General features: G+C 39.8%; 1 protein-coding gene across 7 annotated transcripts in view; it reads left to right on the top strand.

Moving 5' to 3' along the window:
* The window catches only part of LOC131065538 (negative regulator of systemic acquired resistance SNI1), a 175,869-nt gene that overhangs the window by 131,423 nt on the left and 23,163 nt on the right, over nucleotides 1–21,283 (top strand). For all 7 annotated transcript variants that reach the window (XM_059219776.1, XM_058000063.2, XM_058000064.2 and 4 more), the window contains 2 exons: nucleotides 1,354–1,497; nucleotides 16,534–16,664. In XM_059219776.1, the coding sequence (XP_059075759.1) occupies nucleotides 1,354–1,497; nucleotides 16,534–16,664 (275 nt within the window). The remainder of the gene's footprint in view (nucleotides 1–1,353; nucleotides 1,498–16,533; nucleotides 16,665–21,283) is intronic.

Here is a 21,283-nt window from a genome sequence, read left to right as displayed (position 1 = left end):
AGAACTAACACTCCAAGCACGACCATATCTAGAACCCTTGAAATGGGGGTTAGAACTGCCGTTGCAAGGAAGAGAACACCAATCTCCACCCTCCCGAAAAGAATTACTAGGAGAGGTAGCAATAGAGCAATCAAGGCTAGGCCGCTCAAGAGGAACGATTACGGCCTCTCTGGTATGCCTCTTTTCTTCCAAAATCTTCAAACGAGCTTCCTGGAGGAGATCCCAGAGTAGGTTATCCTCATCTTCGACATCATCGCTGTTGTTCACCTCATTAGTGCCCTGGATCACACTAGTACCGCTGCCATGACCTTAGATAGGTTTTGCATTCCTACTTCTATTGTTAATAATAATAACAATTTATTTAAATATTGAAAGTCTAAATATATTCAATTTAATATATTGATAATTAATAATCTAAATTTAATACTTTAAGATATTAAGTTTTAATATTCTTAAATTTAAAAAAATGTTGATTCACATTTAATATAGAATTGTTGGATGGAAGAATGTGCAAGAAAGGAAGAAATGAACGATCACCCGCATATGGATATAGAAGGGGAGGTGAGTGGGTGGAATCTAAGACCTGCATCGTTGACCATATAGGCAACGAAACTAAATAACCTATCAAATTTGCGGAAGCTTGTGACTAGCATACCCTAGACGCACCCGCCTGTACCCATGGGCGAACCTGGTGCGGGTGCACCAAGAGATGCACATACCTGATAATGTAGACTAAACCCTACCTATGCAATAAAACCATTATTCTCTATTTTATCTGTTGTTTATGGTTTATTATTATATTACATGGTTTCTTTTATAATAATTTTGTACTGTAATTAGTAGTTTGGTAGTGTAGAATTTACAACAGACAAATATGAAGAGGAGTTAAAGTGCCATGTTGTGAGCTTTCCTACATTATATAAAGCCGACAAATAGTTGAGAACGTAAGCTATTGGTTTATAATTTCAAATTTTTATCATGTTTGATTATCTGCATGTTTATTGATGCCATGAATATCCATTGCAAACTAGAGTTCAGCAATGTTGCTCTGAGCTTATTTGTCATGTCTCTCTGGAATTATTTGATACTCATATTTTTGAGCTTCTTAGGGATATACTTCTTATTTTGGTAAAGGTGAAGTTAGTCTAAAAATTTATATCGTTTAATTTTTTTCATTTAAAAGATTATGACCCTTGGCATTGCATTCATTTAAAAGATTATGACCTTGGCATTGCATTTTGCTTTATTTTTTTGTTGATGTATAATAATAATTACTGAAGAAATTGTATCGTAAGGCTATTTGCTTTGACCAAGCATCATTTTTAGATTGACATTTTATGTTTGTATTTGCAGTCCATCAAAATGTTCGAGAGAAATATAGACGAAAGTACAATTATAGACATATTCAATTGCTTTTCTAATGTAACAAATGTAAGGATCATCAGCAAAAGAATGGGCGAAGATGTTATTCAATTGCTCTTAGTGCATGGATTTCAGGTCTGTGTGTTTATTGTTTCTATTATTTTCTTTATCTATAAGCATTTAGATATACATTTCTTAAAGTTTGTTTTCAAGAAAATATAACTAGTGTACATAATGAGAATATTTTTTTGTTTGTCTGAAGACATAAATCCTTTAGTATTCCAGAGAACAATGGGTTTACATCAATTAATCATTATGATTAGAAGGAGAATCTCTTCTGACATACGCAAGCAGAAAAATAACGTGGGCCTGGACCTGAATGTGTATTGAATTAACATCCTTTCTAAACTACTCAAACTTATCTTGTACAGTTGAAGCTAAGCCTTTTGTAAGAATTTGCATCATCCCTGTATTAAGTAGAGAAATATATTCTCAGAAGGTAGCTTTGCCTTTATACATGGCTGCTGATATTGGCATAAAATCAAATATTTTTGGTGAGATGTACTTGTAGTAAACTGTGTTAGCAAGTTTGCATGTGTATATCTTTGAAATGTTGTGGAAATGGGATTTTAGCCTAGAAATGCAAACTAGGGATTTATTCACCATTTCCAAACTTATTTTATTGGGGAACAACCAATTAGGCTCAACTTCAGTCCTCCAGGAGAGCTGAGCACTGTGATTGATTGCTCCCTTTTGATTGTTTGATTGATATGATTGAATTGAAGATGCAAGAACTAGGTAAAATGATGCAAAATTGAAAAGATTCAACATAAACGGACAAAAACATATCAAAAAGCTAACATAGAAGTACAGATTTGGAAATGAAGTACAAAAAGGAACTTGTCATTTAAATTTGAGCCTGAAAATGCTAGTCAAATGTGCTAAGTGCCCTAGACCTAGCGGTGCTTCCATCAGCTAACACTTCGGAGTTTGGATCAAGATGCTTTGTAGATCACTCATCCTTTTCTGCCAACTGTGTAGTTATCTCTATCACCTATCAATCCCTGTTAGCCAATTGCTGTTCATGCTCACCCACCCTCTTCTCGAAGAAAGTGACGCTAAAGTGTACGTGTGCCAACTGGTCATAGGCTTTCTGTAATTAAGAGCCTGTCGAGCGTGTTCCAATTGGTAGAGGGCGTGCGGTCCCTATGCAACAGGCCGAGAATGTATGGTTGTCAGTTTCCAATGCTTAAGGAACAAATCCCTAAAAGCAACTTCCATTCCATAAATTGATTGAAGTACTCGTCCATGTTAGCCTCCAACCGTAGGGTGTTGTGGGTTCCAGGCATCTTTCATCTCTTGGGTTTCCATTTGTGGCCATACCTTAGCAGTAAAACATCCAAAGAACTATCCGTCGCACTCTTCCTGCATAAAGGGTAGCAATCGTTTTGCTTCCCATGCTAGCAGAGGGCAGTGGCCAATGTCTAAGTCTTGTGTGATGTCTCCTACCTAACCAAGGAAGGTGGCCACACTTCTCGATTGGCGAAGGCAATGCTGCATTGTGCCAATCGAATCTTGAGGGTTTGGCCAACACAACTATGAGACAACCTCTTCCCCTTCCCCAGACAATGAGCCTTTTGCCCCTCATGGCACGATTGTGTGTGACTTGTTCTGTTTGGGTGGTCGTCACTGGAACTCATGACTAACTAGGCACACTCCCACCACCTTCTGCAATTGTTGTCTATGCCCCCTGAACACTCTGTGATAGTAACTCCACGCACGAAACCTCTTGTGCGACCCCCAACTAGTTTAACCATGAATCAATCCTTGCGTTCGTTTGGCTAGTGCCTTCCCCTGGCACAAAAATTGTATGTACTGATGAAACTAAGGGCGACATTACCTCCATTGTTGGCGGTTGTGACACTTCTACCGCCATTGCTCTGGTTAATAATATTGGCACACTTCTCCTCGCCACTGCCAATGGTGATGATGTCGACAGGAGAGACCCTACCAAGGCTGCTCTTGAAGGAATAGAAACTTGGACCATGGCCACCACCAATGCTACAAATGTTTCTGCCACCATCACTACTACTCCAACTGGCGTGGTTGCCACCACTGGTGCCACAAAGGTTTTCACCACAACCACTGTTACTCCAACTGGCACTATGCTACTCCTTGCCTCAATGGCCACTGCCTCTTCCATGTTGTCATTACCGTAACTCCAAATAGCACCCAAGGCATCCAACAACACATCCTCTGCAACCGATACCTCCTGTGCAACCGATACCTCCTGTGCAACTGATACCTCCTTTGCCAGAGACAACTCTTGTGCAATATGTTCTGAAATATCCTTTGCGACATCTTCTCCAATGTATACATCTGCAACTCACACATCTTCCGTGCTCTCATTGGAAGATACTTCGATGGTTCCCTCTTCCTCTTCTGCACTGCTATTGTTGTCCTTCGATACTTGCTGCTGCTCTAATTCTTGTCTCCTCCACTTTTTGGCAAGTTGACCGTGCATTCGATAAAAGATGGCTGGCTTAGTTGACTCCACCTGACTAAGAGGACGGAAGTGTACCCACTTGTCAGTGGGTACTTGTGTGCAGAGGGCATCCAAGAACAACTCTATGGCATGCTGGACATGTAGAGTGCTTTATGCTGTAGACTCAAAAATTCTTTGGTTTTCTTTGATAGATACTTTGCCCAATTGTATACCTTCTCGTTGTTGAGGCCAACAATTAAATATATCATCCACAATACGATGTTCGAAGCCCTGCTTGCTCCCATTAAGCAGATTTTGATGACGCCCAAGATGCACTTCCATTCCGTCATTGCCAGGAACGTTTTCTTGACCCCTGAACTATTGTTGTTGTTCTAAATATTATCTCATTCTTTTGGTGTCAAGTCATCACGACAAACCCGCTTGAGAAGATTGTCTTTCTTTTCCCTGGTCATCTTTCCTCGCGGCTTCTTGACAACGTCACTGCATCAAGGAATGGCAAAAACTCGTCTAAACTCCCCCGACCAAAAAGATATTGTCACATCATGTCCCTAGTAAGGAATAGTGGACTTGTGTGTATGCTGGTCATAACACACTACAAGGGCTCTCAGGATGGGTTTGAACTCCTAAATGTTGAGGATTGGCATTTGAATCACTTTATCCACCTTTGCGTGCTTGAGGATCATTTTAATGTAGTGGTTTTTGTTTGTCTCCTGCCACTAGGTGCGACAGTCAATGCCGCCTAAACTCTCCCAGGTGAGATTGTCAGCTGTAATTCTGTCATCTCCAATCAACACTTGAGGCTTTCTTTTCTTGCTTTTAGTATTGTTGCCTATTGCCATGTTTGAGACTGAGGTTGAATGGGAAGCCTGGCACTTATAAGCTTGTCCTTGATAGTTATTGTAACTACCTTGACCACTCCTTGGATGGCTTGGATTCAAGAAGCTAATTTTCTCCATCCCATCCTTCGGATTTTCCTCTCACGTTCTTCTCCTATGCTGCCTAGTTGCAATGTACGGTTGCCTGTCTATATCGTATGCTCTCCTCCTATATCCCACTCTTTACGTATGGACTTTTCACCTCTGTGCCCGCATGGTTCAATCTCAAGCCTGTATGGTTTGGTCCGCTCACCCCTGTAAGCGTACAACTTAATGTCAAACATGTACAACATGACCTCTATCTTTTTGTTGTATGGTGTCAGCTCTCACACGTACAACTTCGAACTCCGTACAGTCCTGCAATTTTGTACGACTTCCACTACTCCATATGGTGTTAGTTTCAACTAGTACGATCCTCGTGCAACTTCGTACGACTTCTACGCATCTAAATTTTTTGTACCCTTGTACAATTTTGCAATCTCGTATGGTTTTTTGTATCGTTCTTTCCCTTGTCTGTACGACCTCTAGAACCTTCCGTACGGTTTGCTTGGCTTTGTCTCGTGCATCTCGTTTCCCCTTTTGTATGACCAATGTCGATTCCCTTTCCGCCTCTTTATGTTGTACGACCCTTTTGGCCTCTATACTATGTACAGATTCAATGTATTCTCCTTTGGTTTGCTCGGTTCTCTCTTTGGTTTGTGCAACTTTCATCTTCTAGCTTTCTGCGTTGTTCTCTTGCAAATCTTTATTCCTAGCTTAATTGCGATGGCTAAGTGATTTGATTGGGCTGTCTTATATTGGATTCCATCCAGGGTTAGGGTTTGCCTTTTTAGCAAGCACTTTATGAGGTTTACACGAATTAATCTTCATTTTTTAATATTTCTTATCTTTTTTATTTTTTCCATTTGACTCACTTTTATTTTTCCTTTTTAGTTAATATTTTCCCTTCACTCTATCCTCTTTATTATATTTTCTAATTCCTTCCACACTTATTTCATATATTTAATTTTTTCATTAAAATTTTTTTCTCCCTCTTCATTTTTTATTTTTGAACCTTCAACACTTTCTAATTTTTTTTTTCTTTTAATTCCTTAAAATGCGAACCACGTTTACTTACCTCCACCTCTTCACTTTTTGCTTTCCTTGTCCTTTTTCCTTTGAATTTTTTATTTTTCAGAATGCCATAATAATTTTTCCTTCTTGATTTGCTTTCCTCTTTGTTTGCCCTCTACTTTTTTTTCCTTGTGTCGCCATCATAAGTTGTTTGTCACTTTGTTCCTCTCAGCTCATCACGAGGTCTCATTTTAATCTCCGAATCATATCGCCACCAACAGGTGAATGGGGGACATCGATGTATGAGCTTCCATACTTATTGTACCATGTTACTTCTCCATCGACTCGTGGTGGCCCCACTTGGTTGGGAATCACTCGCCATAGCGAGTTGGATGTAGGTTCCACACCACCATTGTGCATTTCTGCAATAAAGTAATCCTCGGCCTTGATTACCATCTTCAAATGTGGCTTGAGAGTCTCTCCATATTCTGCGGGGTCAATTTCTTCTTTGAAGTCCTGCATTGGTTCTTCTCCTTTCGCAGCTTGTCCCTTCTTTGTTTTCCTCGCGACTTCCTTATTGATCTCATAGGTGAAGTATCCTTGGTGTGGTCCCTTGTACGATGCCTTTAGTTTCCAGTGTCCACCAAGTCTTACCCATGACACCGATGTACCAAAGTAGGTATTTGTGTATGCGTGGGACGAAAATGCCTTCCACATCCTTCGTGACCAACCTCTCCTCGGGTGATGTTACAAGGTTGGTCCAAGCCTCATTTGGTCTATACATTTGCTCCTTGATCATCGGGTCTTCCTCCAAGACCTCCTCCCTTTCAATGATCTAATCTCCCCAAGTGGCATATTCCAATATGTTGACTCCGATTGTAGGTCCTCTCCTTTCCTTATAAATTTTGAGTTTCCAGTCTTTCACTGGGTCCTGAATGAGGTTATCGTCGAGTGTTGCAAATTTGATGGCTCCATTCTGACCAACTTCCCTTACTTTACAGAGTCCCAACTAACGAACTCTAAACCTCCTCGGTTTGAGTTTGTTGCGATTGTTATATTTTAGTACTAACTGTCCCAATTAGAAGTTCATTAGTTGGAGATGTTTATTGTTCTAGAGTTTTCGCCAGCGTTGGCCAACCTCTGTCACCTATTGTGCCATCACCCATCGCTCATCTAGCTTGGTGAGATTTAGGAGACGTTCCCTCAGGCTCTCGGTGTCTCCAAGACGATTTTCCACAACAATCCGTAGACTCGACACCATGTGTTTTGTCAGAACCACTGCCTCTTGCCCATACATGAGCTAGAATGGGGTGTGTCTTGTGGTCACCTTGTACGTGGTGCGGTATGCCCAGAGCACCGTTGGGAATCTTTCTTCCTAGTCTTCCTTCTCAACATCGCACGACTTATATATGATAGAGATTAGAACTTTATTTGTTGACTCAGCCTAACCATTGGCTCGGGGATAGTACGGGCTAGAAAGATTTGTAAAATATTTTGAAATCCATGGTCATGGCTCAAATGACGTGGTTCACAAAGTGCACTCCCTGATCACTTGTGATCTAGATGGGATTCCGAACCGTGTCACAATCTATTCGAAGATGAACCATGCCGTGTTGACGGGGTATTGCCGCAAGTGCTCTGACCCCTACCCATTTTGTGAGGTATTTTGTCACCAGTACAATGTACTTACACCAATGCATGTGACTCACCTTCAGTAGTCCAACAAAGTCAAGACCCCACCTTTCGAAGAACTCTTGAGGTTGTGAAGGGAATAGCGACATGAAATCCCGCTTTAGTGGCTTGCTAGCTATTTGACATGTGTCGCACCCCACTATCCACAGGCGTGTCTGTGTGCAGTGTCGGTCACCACAGTCCTGCCAATAGTAATTTTTGTGTGGTTGCGTCTAGTATCATGTGGCTTCCTACCAACCCCTCATGAGACTCATTCAACACTCTTGGGATCTCCTCTTGCATCACGCACCTTCGTAGTACTTGGTCTGGACCCATCTTGTACAACAACTCATTAATGAGTTGGATGGTTTCACTCTTAAGGGCTAGCTTCCTTCTTTCACTTGTCAGCATGTCCCTCGAGAAGGTGGAAGTGGACAAGTACTCCCCTATATTCTTGTACCATGGTGGCAATGCAACAATTTGGAATAGATGAGCATTGGAAAATTCCTCATTTGCTCCGTCAGGTTGTTCTCTAGACTTAATCCGCGACAACTGGTCAGCAATGACATGACTCTTTCTTGGTCGCATGATGTGGTAAAAGTGAATTCCTGCAATAGGAGCAACCACCTATTCACTCTCCCTTGGATGATGTGCTTGTTTACAAGGCACATCAATGCTTGATGGTCCACATAAAACATGAAGGGTGTCGCCAATAGGTAGTGGCAAAACTTCTGTACGGAGTACACCATACCAAGTCCCTCCCTCTTTATTTTATTGTAATTCCTTTCGGCACTGGAAAGTAGGCGGCTTGCAAAGAAAATTGGATAATTCAATCCCTCTATGCCCACTTGTGCCAGTGTAGCTTCAATTGCATAATTGGAGGCATCCACGTGCACATGAAATTCTTTGTCCCAATCCAAGTATGCTGGGATTGTTGCACTCACCAGTTTGGACTTTAAGTCATTGAATGCCTTCGCTTGCTCATCTCCCCGCATGAATGGTTCTCCCTTTCGTGTCAGCATGCCTAACAAGTATGAAATTTGTGCAAAGTTCTTTATGAACTGCCGGTAGTGTCTGATGGCGCTCTCAGGGACCTGTTGTTGAAGAGCCTCCTTTCAAATGTACTAGTTGATGGATGCTTCCCACAAATATACTAGTTCTTGCGTCAACTCATCCTCAATCATGTTTTCCTCTTGCTCAGTTTTGGATACTGATACTTCTTGTTCAAACGGTCGGCCCATTACATTGCCATCTTGCCTGTTGCCATAGTACCTCTCTACAGCTTAGATCTCCAGGTTCATATCGGCAATGATGCCAAAATGTTTACTCCTGAAGGGAACTAGTTTTGATTACGCAGAGTAAACAGTAAATAAAATTCACATCATATAGTAAAGTAACATAAGAACATCAACACAAGAATATGGCCAAAAAGATATATTATTTATTCCACAATGTAATGTGTACAATCAATAATGGTTTCTGAGAGACAATGATGTACGTATATATTGCCCGATGGTTGGTTAAGACTATTAATTGTCGGGAACTGCCGAGTACTTTTCGGAAACGAATGTCATTACATAGCCAATATACATTATTACTTATCAATATTCTATTTATTAGTTATGGCAGAACTGTTGACTACACCTATTGTAGGATTGGTGAGCTGAACTTCCAAAACGGAACGAATTCCTTATATGACTTGATGGCAGTTTTTTCATTGTACGGAAAACATTATCTCCATGACACATCCTATGACAAGTGATCACTGTACAACTTGAGCTTTTTCATCATGTATGGCAAGTGATCAGCGTATGACCTGAACCTTTTCATCATGCATGACAACGTTATTTTTTTGCCACTAGGCGAAGGGGATCCCCTAGCATACAACTTTTGCTTGGATGGAAGCAAGCATCCGTTGTCATCACACGATGTAATCTCCTGTAAGAACCCCTAGACAATCTGCTCCTTAATTTTCAGTTTTGATGGTTTTGCGTTTTGCCAAACGCTTGGCATGCAAGGCGACCAGGTTCTGATTTCTGAATGTTTATGTGTTTGTTTTGCTTGTTTTTTGATTGAATTTCAATACCAAACATTTGCCAATACATAGAAATAATATCCAACAGATTTGCATAAACAAATATTAAACATTCAACCTCACATCTAATTTTTATTATTATAACGGGTCTGAATACAAAAGATATCAGGTCCGATACAAATTATTTCAGACTACAGCTTATAAAATGGACACACCTGATATTATGTGGTGTAGGAGACTTAATATTTGCAATGATGGTGATGTCATATGATCTTCAAATGCTGAAATGGATTGTTTCTTGCATAGATTGGAAATGATTCCAGAAATCTCTGCCCAGATTCTTCCAATGATGTCTGCAAATAAACTAACAATGTTGGCAAATACTGTAGTGGTACTGTAGTGATTATCCTAGCAAACACTGTAATGACTACTGTAGCAAATCACTGTAGCTGTACTGTAGCGATTTTGTAGCAAATAGTAGCTACAGCAGAAATATATTTCTCGATGTTCAAATAGCTTCCCAAAACTGATCAATGAAGCATAATGTGAATTCTGAAAGTGAATCCACCCACTAAGCTGATCGGGTTTTCGTCCAACAACCAATTTACCCAAGGGGTTTCGTCCTAGGGCACACTTGAACCTGCATACACAAGCTCTCCAAAATGCTTTTGAATGAAATAGCCAAATCAAGATGCCCAAATGATTTGCTCTTATCTCTTTTTAAAGGGTTCTGCTACATCTTCTAGAAATATCTTATTTAACCTCCTTAAAGCTTCTACAGGAATCTTTTATTTATTAAAGTGACCTTATAATATAATTTTATTTTAGTCGTCTGATCATAGCCTATGGGAATAAAAGTCTTGATGGCTCTACTGGATGATTACACAGAAAAATGGGACATTATATCTCCTTACTATATAGCTCCTACGTAGACATTCCTTCATCGCATGCTACAGTAGCATTCGCAGGTGGCTGATCATGTTGCACATCATCTTGTGGACAACGTACGCCAAGCAATTTAATTGCTGGTTGGAATTGTATGCTGGCTAAACACTCCAAAATCTCTATTTCTTGGCTCTGTTAGCACTATACTTATTGTTTTTGGATTCGATTGTGTGCAAATTTTTTATCATCAACGTTCTGAATCACACTCCGTGATTCATCATCAAGATGAACAAGAATTCTAAGGAGGAGAAAGAATTCTTTTTCATCCTGATGATGAATCACGAAGTGTGATTTGAAACGTTAATGACTAGGTTACCGGGTTCGCTTCTGAGCCCCCCCCGGTATGGGTCCGGGCTCGACCGGGTCCGTGGTACGGGTCCGGTTCGACCAGGGTTTGAAAAACCCAGAGTGGGTTCGACCCTGGTCGAACCCACTCGAACCCGGGGTCAAACCCAGTCGAACCCGGGCGGACCCAGTCGAACCTGGGCGGCCGGGCAGCCCGTAAAGTCAAAAAACAATGCAAATTTAATTTTTTTTTCAATTCCGCCTTGTAAAAAGTGAAAGTTATAACCTTAAAAAGCAGAGACGTCTTAAAAAAACAGAAAACTGATGCACGCCATGGAGTTCCGTGTGGGTTTGAAGGTTGTGATTTGGTGTTGGCGGCGGGGGCGCTGCCCCTCGACCCCGCCCTGTATCGCGACAGGGAGTGCGCCCTGGGCGCTGCCCCGGGACCCTGCCCCTCGACCCCGCAAGGGGCTCTGCCCCTTGACCCTGTTGGGGGCATTGCCGGCAAAATCCAGGTCCTCAGTTTGAAAAATTAAACTTGGATGTTCTTAGTTTGAATCCATTTAATGATCAAACTTTAAATTGTTGAAAGTTGAAACAATGATACTTGAATATTTTATCATTTTGATATTAGACTTGATGTATAGGATGCTGTTATGGTATGATCATGATGCTACGATTACAAGTTTATGTTGGTTTTGTTGTTTATATGATGCTATGTGACATGCTAATCTTAATTCATGCTTATAGGTTGCATATATATATAATTTACATGTTTTTGTACTAACGAACCCAAACGAACCCAAACCCCTTTTCAAAATTTTGCCGTACCGGCGTACCGGGTTCTTTGAACCCGAACCGGTGCCCGAACCCGAACCCGAACCGGTAACTTAGGTTAATGATAAAAAAATTGCACACAATCGAATCCAGAAACAGTAAGTGTAGAATAGAATGGGTTGTGGAAATCTCATAGCTTTAATCTGTTAGCACTGCTTTGTGCCTCTTAAAAATCATGAAAATGATGTTCTCTATAAAGATGCCTCCAAACCCCTGCAAGGGGCGTTGCTTTCAGGCCCCTTGCAAAGGGCATTACCCCTTGACTTCGCTGGGGGTGTTGCCCCTAGACCCCCATTGCACTCATTTGATTCATCAAGTATCGTTCAAGTCCAATTTTGCAAAGTACACTTCAAATTGTGTTACAGCTCCTTGTTTACAATATCGTCATTAGTTTGGAAAGTATTTCCTAATGCTACTTTATGTTCACTTGTCTTCTAAAAGATGGATTTTTCTTTTGGGGCGGGTGATGTAATAACCACCCCTGATTTTGTGTTTTGAAAGTGTTTGTTTGCAAGTTTTTTTCCAATGAAGTAGTTTTCTGTTTATTTGATTCAGATTGTACTCATGATAAGCAACAAGTGTATAACAAGGTACTTTGCAACATAGCATAGAATAACCAGAGCAGATTACAACTAGATTTCAGTTAAGCTTCACAGAGCATTGTCAAACATTACAAATCAGATATCAGTGAACAGTATTCTGAAAATCAGACTTAACATTTAATTTGCAGACCTGATATAAGCTAAATAATGCACTTTCAGTCCTCCAGGTGAGCAGCAAACACATTCAAATTCCTCAAGAAAGTCTTAGTACAGGTATCAATCAACTCCCAAACTGCTCTTCTCATTAACAAGTTGATTTACAATGCAAGGACACCTCAAATAGAAGATTGCAGACCACCAATAAGTGCACATTTGAACTCAGTCTGAAAACCAAGGGCAAAGAAAAAGGTAGGGCCTCCTAGAAAGGGGTGATTTTGCCTATAAATTCGATGCTTCACCAAACATTCCAAGTGAGCAGTCAAAAAGGGTTGGCCAGCTATGGAGAATACTCAAAAAATATACCCAGAATGATAGCAGCCAACCTCATGGATTTATGAGCAGAAAGGTAATATCTAGTATCTCAGAGAAAGCACTCCAAAACTTAGAAATTTCACACCAGCACCCATAAAAAGTTTCTAAACAAGCCAAAATCCAAACCAAACTCCAGAAAACCACAAATCGCAAAACCTTGAAACCCATATCAAAATACCGAAAATATCTTCATTCTTCTCAAGCCAGAAACCTCCAACAAGCCAAAAATTACTGAATGTCTTCAACACAAAGCACCAACCAGCTAGGGTGGATATTACTCCGCCGAAACCAGCTACCCAGAAGAGGAATTTTATTCTCTACCCAGCAAAAGATGAACTCCAAAAATCAATCCAGCAGCATAACATTAAGCTGTCAAAGCAAGCATAACCAAATGAGAACTAAAATGTGATTATAAAGAGTAAGGGAAGAATTAGGGCAACCTTCTTTTAATTTGAATTCATTTTCATCCAAAACCTCTTTTCAAAGCACATGAAAATACCTCCAAGAGGTTCGACCCATCTGGAGCTCTCAAAATAAAGCATTTAACTTTACTTTATTTCCAATCTTTGTAATGACCCCGTCCAAGTACTAAAACAAAATGAGACAAAGACCATTGTATGGTCCAAAGGCGCCGCAGGCCAAGGACATATTCATCTTAATCCGTTAGGAAGGCATGGATTCCTGTCAATGAAAAAGAGGTAACAGGTCCTTCCAAGGCATGCATCACCTCACACATAATCGCTGTCAAAGGGAAGATACTATAGATCGACAAAGACAAGTAATTGCCTCATACCTTATCGCTGATCAAGGAATCATTATCACGGTCTGCACTTAGTTAGTTAACTAATGACAATTAAGTGATAAGAAAGAGACACAAATTAGGCACTTGTTGCAAAAGGTTGTGGATGTTGAGACACAATTTCCCACATCATGTCTGGCATACTTAAGGATAATCATAAGTTCCTTCCAAAGCATCAAATGTTTTGCTTATATATATTTCTTTATGCCTGCAGTGCTCACACGAGCCAATAGACCACCAAGTGAGAGGAGGGTGATTACCCATCCGATTGCAAGGTAGAGGACATATGCACAAAGAGGAATTATAGCAGAGACAGTGTCAAAAGGTTGCATAAAGACAAAGCCATTACAGGAAGATCAACATATTGTAATTCAGATCAGATTCATAACCAGCTCAATGGCATGATCATAAGGATATAAGTCAGGGACAGCAATCTTACCAACTAAGATCTGAACCAATATTCTTGTAACAATTATACAATCAGAATTCCAATAATCTTAGCACATTTGCATATCCATTGCATTATGAGTTTTATATCAGTTAAGAAAGTTCTATCATTGCATTTCAAATTCATACTAATCTCACAAATTAAGCCTTTCTTGATTGGAGCTTTACATAACAATAATTCCATTAGATATTAAGGCCCTAAGCATCATAAGAGTAATCATCTCATTAGTTTGTGAAAGTGGAGGAAATCTTACAAGGGACATTACAATCTTGGTGTCCACTTTGGAGGCAATAAAATGATCTTTAAATATTAAAATACCTCCATACCTTGGCTTCCCCTTAACGTAATGAAGTCTATTCTTGCCTTTAAAAACGACTTAAAGTCACCACTTAACTTCACGATGATCAAGGGGGTCTCTCATGAACCCATTACCCTCACTTAAGTTATAATAAAGTGACTTTATAATAGATTTAGTTGTAAAAATCAAATATCTCTCTAAGAACATTGGAAATTGCCGAGGCCAAAATTGGAAAGTATTGCACTGCTGAGAGAGAATTGAAGCGGAGACCAGGTTCTAAAATAACACTTATTAAAAATAGCCACATGCCAAAAATAGAAAGTTTGCTAGAAAACTTTGAAAACATCTGCAAGAGCTCAGCTCAAGACAGAGTCCCTTAACCATATCCACTTAGCCTACAGGAACCAGGAATAGGCTAATGGAAAACTCATACTGAACTAGGTGCAAGAAGGGGACATTACAGGAGATAATGTAGCTAGCCTACAATGTCTCTTATTATGTTTTGATAATATTGGTTATCCAACTATGTATTAATTGTTCGTATCAATTGTTTATTGGCTTCCGGTAGTTTTAAGTGTTTGTTGGTTGGCAGTTGTGTTCCTCTTGGCAACCATCGGGTCCTTGAAATGGATATTGTATCTTCAAGGAAAGTAGTATGATCTTGTCAGATCCACTCCATTCTTTGGCTGGCCATCCCTAGTATATATTTTTGTCTTGTATTTGGTATGCATTGTCATCTCTATTATTAATTCATGTATTCATTTTACCAGATAGAGCAGTAAACAACCAGCACTAAGCTCAAATTAAGGTCTAGGTCATATGAACCACAACTAAAACGATAAAAACATTAATATATATAAATAAATATTTTAAATGTTATGTCCTTTGAATTTAGATATATAAATATTCGAATGTGTATTTAATTATTGTCATATCTATGCACGTGTATCAATGGATCTTGAAAATTTGTCATATCTATATCTGATATTGTATCTGGTTTCATGCTGTTTTGGTAAAAATAGTCTGAAAGCAAATAGGTAAGCAAAAATAAGTTCAAGATGGGTAAGTGTTTGGAATTGTTTAGTGGATTATTAGGGTAGACAAAGATTTATTTTTGTGCTGCCCTTGAATACTCAAGAAACCTAGTCTATGGAATTACAAGTCCAGATCTTGGCTCACTGAGGGTGCCTTGGATCTGGGCTCGTGAGTCTACATTGGTCCTTAGACTGACTCAGAACTTTGCTATCCACCATCGGCATCTAAGTGCCCAGGTTGCAGACTGAAGGTTAGGGTTGCATATTTCTTTATGTGGGGGATTAAATATGCCCTTCCATGTCTCATAGGACAGTATTGACTGTGATGTGCTCTCCTATCTTGTATTCAGACCTTAGACTAGTGTGCAGAAGCCTCAATATGTTCTTGCAAATGCTATGCCTTCCTATAGTTGGTTCAATCTGCCTGATCCCTCAGATTTCAAGCACAGTCCAGTGCTGAAGAGATCTGATTCAACTGAATTCTAAAGTCGTTTCCCAACCTGGAAGAAGATAGTGGTTGAGTGAGGGATGGAAAACATATATACTTATAGTGAATAGGTCCTAAAGTGCCTCCTCTCAATGTGGTGAATGCAGCTTTTAATTGTCCAGATCTTCACCAAATGAGTGAATGAACAGATTATTGAATACAGAATGTAAAATGGAATTAAGGATGGTTAGGTTTTTATCCAACCTCCTTACACCTGCCAGGGATTTTGTCCTATAGGTGCTGTTGCTTGAAAATGTCCTTCAAAAGATCCAACATGATCTCCAAAAGACACGTCAAAGCATATAAAATAGCTGTTTACTAGATAGAGTGCATGGGTCCAGCCTTGGCGACCAATTTGAATCTAGACTTCGGCGCTAACTATTTTTGAAATTTAAATTTTTGATTTAATATCTTATATATTTTAATATTTTTATTAATTACTAATTTACTATATACATAAGTAGTGTTTAAAAAACACTTCTGCAAACAGAATGTTGCTTTAAGGCCCTAGGGAAAAAGAGGTATGACAGTTACAAATAAAGTGATAAAAATAAAAAGATCCAACAATTACTTAAGTTGAAAATTGATCTTTAGTTAAATCATGTTCTAGAACCACCTTTGTTGGTTTCTGATTTTCATTAGAAGTTTTCTTGTATTATTTGAATAAAAAGCAATCTTGGATGATTAGTATGAACATTTGCATCATTCTAAAACAGCTTAGGTTGTTTTCAGACAATCTGTTTAGCACGTGGACTTGATTAGGAATTTCTGGTTATAGAGATTATTGTTTGGTTCAGTGGTGATTGTTTTATGTGCATTTTCCAGGCTTATTTTTCACTACAGCAAGGCACCTGTTCTCTTTCTCATGTCAAAGATAATGCAGAAGGAGAGACATTACTCAAGGAAACCTGCAAATCGTTCATAACTTCTTTCAGAAATCTTAAAAGAGTATATAAGTGAGTATGTTATTACTGTTCTTGAAGAAAATCACATTAGCAGTGGATTCTGATGATGCTTTGTAATGTGAATAATACAGAATCTACTTTTTTCCTTATCGCAATTGAAATGATAATCTAACATATACCCAAGATTACAATTGTTCTGTTCCATATTCCATCCTTTGATATTCCTTATAATTGTATAAAATTGGTTTATGCAGTAAGAGCTACTTTTTTTTGTTGAATCGGAAGCATTCGCTTTTTACATTTTTTTGGAAATGTTCATCTGCACTTGGCCATTTCTATGTTAATGGAAACTGTAAATGTAAATTATATTGAACCATAAAAAGAACTTTATGAGTGATTAAATGATTTACATTAAAGATGTCTTGAATTTTGATTACATATGTGCCATTATACTTGAATGGACAGCACATTGTAGATATTCTGTTCCTGAGATATTTAAGCCTCAATTTCCTCATGCCAAGGGTCCAAGAAGGCTACCAACTCCTCTACACCAGTACCCAACAGGTCACGCCAACCGTATGTATCAAACACCCAGCCAAGAAGTGCTTTTCTTTCCTTCCAAACTCAACGTTTGCTTGCATAGAGAGAATCAACCAGCAGTAACCCTCTTAACATATTCCTTTATTCTGACATAGACACCCATGACTTGCACTATGAGGCACATGCCTAGCAATGGTGGCTAGCTGAAACACCACTGTTTGCCCAACTCAACCAATAAAACCAATGCCCAGCTCTTGGGAAGAATGACAGCTAGATATGGAAGCCAGAATCGTCTCCCCAAATCTAAAACCTTTTGTCCAAACAAAAAACTGTCTTTCTGATGAACCTCTGCAAATGCTTTCACAATCTGTCTTGCCTGCAAGACTTCATAAATTGTCCAATCATTCAATCCAAGCATAAATCCTATATGATTCCACCTACAATCAGCTAGGGAAGATATCTCACCACCAAAATAGATTCCCTTTGGTTTTTCTCCAATACTCCACAATAGAGAAAATAAACAAGCATGTCCAAATGAGCTCCCCATTCTTCTTTTCATATTTTTCTAGAACATTCCCAAAGGGCTTTTCAAATTCCCTCTTTAATAATTCATTAAAGCACATTAATAAAGTGACTTTTAATATTTTCTTTTATTTAATTTCACTCAAGTCACTTCATTAAATTAATTAAAGTAAAGCTATCCATAAAATTTACTTTATTGGACGATTTCAATCTATTAATTTAATTTATTCCTTGATTTCCCAAAATTAGCCTACAAGAATTAAATATGTTATGTAAGGTATCTCCGTATACTCCTTGGAAGGGGATATTGTAGTCCTCCCTCCCTGAAATCACTTGTCCTCAAGAAATGTAAGATTCAGATGTTGCAAGATTTGTTCACCTTCCCAAGTAGCATCCTCTAAGGGCAAATCCTTCCATTTGATGAGATACTCCTTAAATACTTTGCAGTTCAGCCTCTTCTCTTTGACATCCCAAATAACATTAGGAACCAAAACCAATCTACCCTCATCCAATGGTGGAAGTTACGATGATGAAGTGATATGTTGCCCAAGGGTCTTTTTGAGGCAAGAAACATGGAACACATTGTGAATTTTGCTATTTTTAGGAAACTCTAACTTGTAAGTTACTTCTATAACCCTCCGCGTAGAAGTGAGGCTTCAACTTTTTAGCACAACTCTTCTTCAAAGAAGATTGTTGCAAGGCTGTAGGGACAATAAGACTAAAGCACCCAAATTAAAAATTCTCTGAATTCTTTGCCTATCTCCATAAAGCTTCTGCTGATTTTGTGCACTCTACAGATTATTCGTAAGGGACTTAAAGATGTCTTGACTCTCTTGAATCCAATCCTTTGCCTTAGGAGCCTTGCTGTCCTAAATGCCAAATGTATGAATGACATAGCATCATATCCATACAATGCTCGAAAAGGATTCATCCTAATTGACATATCATAGGTGGTATTGTAGCAATGCCCGCCTACATGCAACTACACGATCCAAGCCTTTTGCTGCCCCGCAACATAATTGCATAAATACCCTTCCACCCATTTGTTCACAATCTTTGTATATCCATCTATTTAGGGGTGGAAATTGATGCCTGAGGTCAACTCTGTGCCAACAAACCTGAATAGCTCTTGCCAAAAGACACTGGGAAGCTTACTATTCCAATCACTAACGACATTCTTCGGTAACCCACTGAGTTTGAACACGTCTAAAGAACAACTATGCAACCTGTGGTGCCTTGTAGTCAAATGATATGGCAAACAAATGTGCATATTTGGTCAACCTATCCACTACCACAAAGATACAATCTTTGCCCTGCACACGAGGAAGACCAGTAGTAAAATCCATGGATATACTTTCCCACTTTTGCTTAGGAATAAGTAAGGGCTTCCATAGACGTGCTAGGAAAGTATGCTTTAATTTGTTTTGTTGACAATTCATACACTCACGAACATGCTACAAGACATCATCTTTGAGATCCTTCCAAGAGAATCTTTCCCTCACTTGCCAATAGGTTTTGAAGTAACTTGGATGTCCTGCAAGGGGCATATCATGAATGGGCCTCAAAATTTTCTCTTTCAATTTTGACTTAGGCACCAAGTAAATCCTATCCTTGTAGTAGGTGACATCATCTACCACCTTGTACCTGTCATCTTGAATCGTGCCTGTTGGCATTGTGTTGTCATTGATGTCAACCGGTATAGGATAACTACCAGTATGAGAGATGTATGTGCAACACTGTTAGGGAGGAGTACAGGTTGAGATATCTTTGATATCACCTTGTGTTGCAAGACACCGGTACGGTAAGGAAGAGGATGTCATTCAGATGGATGACCATTGGAGTCACCGGCATAGTTTTAAAACTCGTGGACTCGCCACGGACTCGCGAGTCCATGGGAGCCACGAGTCGACTCGCCAAGGACTCGCGAGGCGAGTCCTGGCGAGTCCTTTTGAAAGACTCGTGAGTCTTTTGCAAGGACTCGCGAGTCTTTTGCAAGGACTCGCGCGATGCCCCTTGACCCCAACTTGGGGGCGCTGCCCCCAAACCCCCGTCAAAAAATATAGGGGGAAACAATGCCGATGGAAGTAGGGAAAATTTAACCTCCGAGTCTGATTAGGCTCCATATAACAGCATAATTAGCATTGAAGAAATCTTGGTATTATACATTTTAGAGTTGAAAGTTTGAAACTATGAGTATGTGACATGTGTAATGTTTCAATTATGGCTCTTAGGCTCTCTAAATGCATTAATTTCTTTATGTTTTTTTGTAAAACTACGGTTTTTCTTTTTGCCGAGTCCTTGCCGAGTCTTTCACGAGTCTTTCATGAGTCCGAGTCCGAGTCCAAATTTTTGGTTTGTCGAGTCCGAGGCGAGTTCGAGATTTTCAACTATGGTCACCAGTACACAAGTTTAGTGCCTGACTTGTGTGGATGAGATGGATAGGTTACTGGTACAGTGTATCACCAGTAAGGAGAGTATATCAAGTAATAAGTGAAGTGTTGGCATTGAGCAGGATGTTTGGATGTTGTTTGTGATGAAGAGGCAGAATGTTACCTAAATCGCATCAACACCGGAGGAGAAGGATATACAGGTCACCGATATGCTGTGAGGTTGCAGAACAACAATACTCCCATAGGATGAAGACGCAGTCACCATGTGAAGAGATGAATGACAGTGATTGCCTTTGAAGGTATCCTGCACAAACATGGAAGCCACATGAGTGCATTGTAGGATGCAGATGACAAGGACTCACTCCCACTGATAAGTGGAACTTATCTCCTATTAGGCATAGTGTGCATTATAGTTCTGTGAGATAAGGAAGAAGAGGTAAAGGCAAGTGTTTGAAGGCTCACACCGGATCTATCGGTGAATCAATGGAATGCCTCAAGTGTATGAAATCAGGGATATGCATTGGACCAATAGAAAAGGTGTGATGAGTTATCAGGACAGATGAAGAGTGATGGGTTTGTCACTTGGACAAACTGGTTGAGTTATGGTCCGAACTGATCAGGGAGAAGGCAAGGCTGATCAGGTGTAGTCAGAGGAGAATGGTCGGATTGAAGATGGAGTTTGGTGAAGGTTGATGACATAGTGTCATCAAGAGTGTGCACCGGTATGTATGTCCACCGGTAATATGGACAAGGTGCAGATGCAAAATTCTTCCCACCTGATGAGAATGAGCATGCTATGGATAGACATGTCTAGCGACTGGTTAAGGTGTTCCAGCAACAATTCAGCAAAGAGAAGACATGAAGAATAACTGGTACAATGTAAGATACCGGCAGGGTTAGTAAACTGGCAGAAAAATAGAACCGGTAGAGTGTTTGGTCGGTGATCCTATCTGGACCGACATGAAGATCCAAGCTGGCAGTTGGTCGACGTGGATGCCACGTAGAGATGAAGTGGCAAGCTCGCAGAGGTTGGTGAAGTGTCCTATAGGGATAGGTTTTTCTACAGGTGTGCATTTAATATGGATCCCATGATTTGTGGATCGGATTAGAGGAGTGTGGCTCGAGGAAGAATGAACGACAGAGAAAAATCAGGGAGTTGTTGGTGCCTGGATTGAGGCAAGGAAATCGGATTGTGAGAAGATCTCGAGAAGGAAACAT

This window comes from Cryptomeria japonica, chromosome 4, assembly GCF_030272615.1.
Source record: "Cryptomeria japonica chromosome 4, Sugi_1.0, whole genome shotgun sequence".
Lineage (NCBI taxonomy): Eukaryota > Viridiplantae > Streptophyta > Pinopsida > Cupressales > Cupressaceae > Cryptomeria > Cryptomeria japonica.
This window is presented reverse-complemented; position numbering and strand designations above follow the sequence as displayed.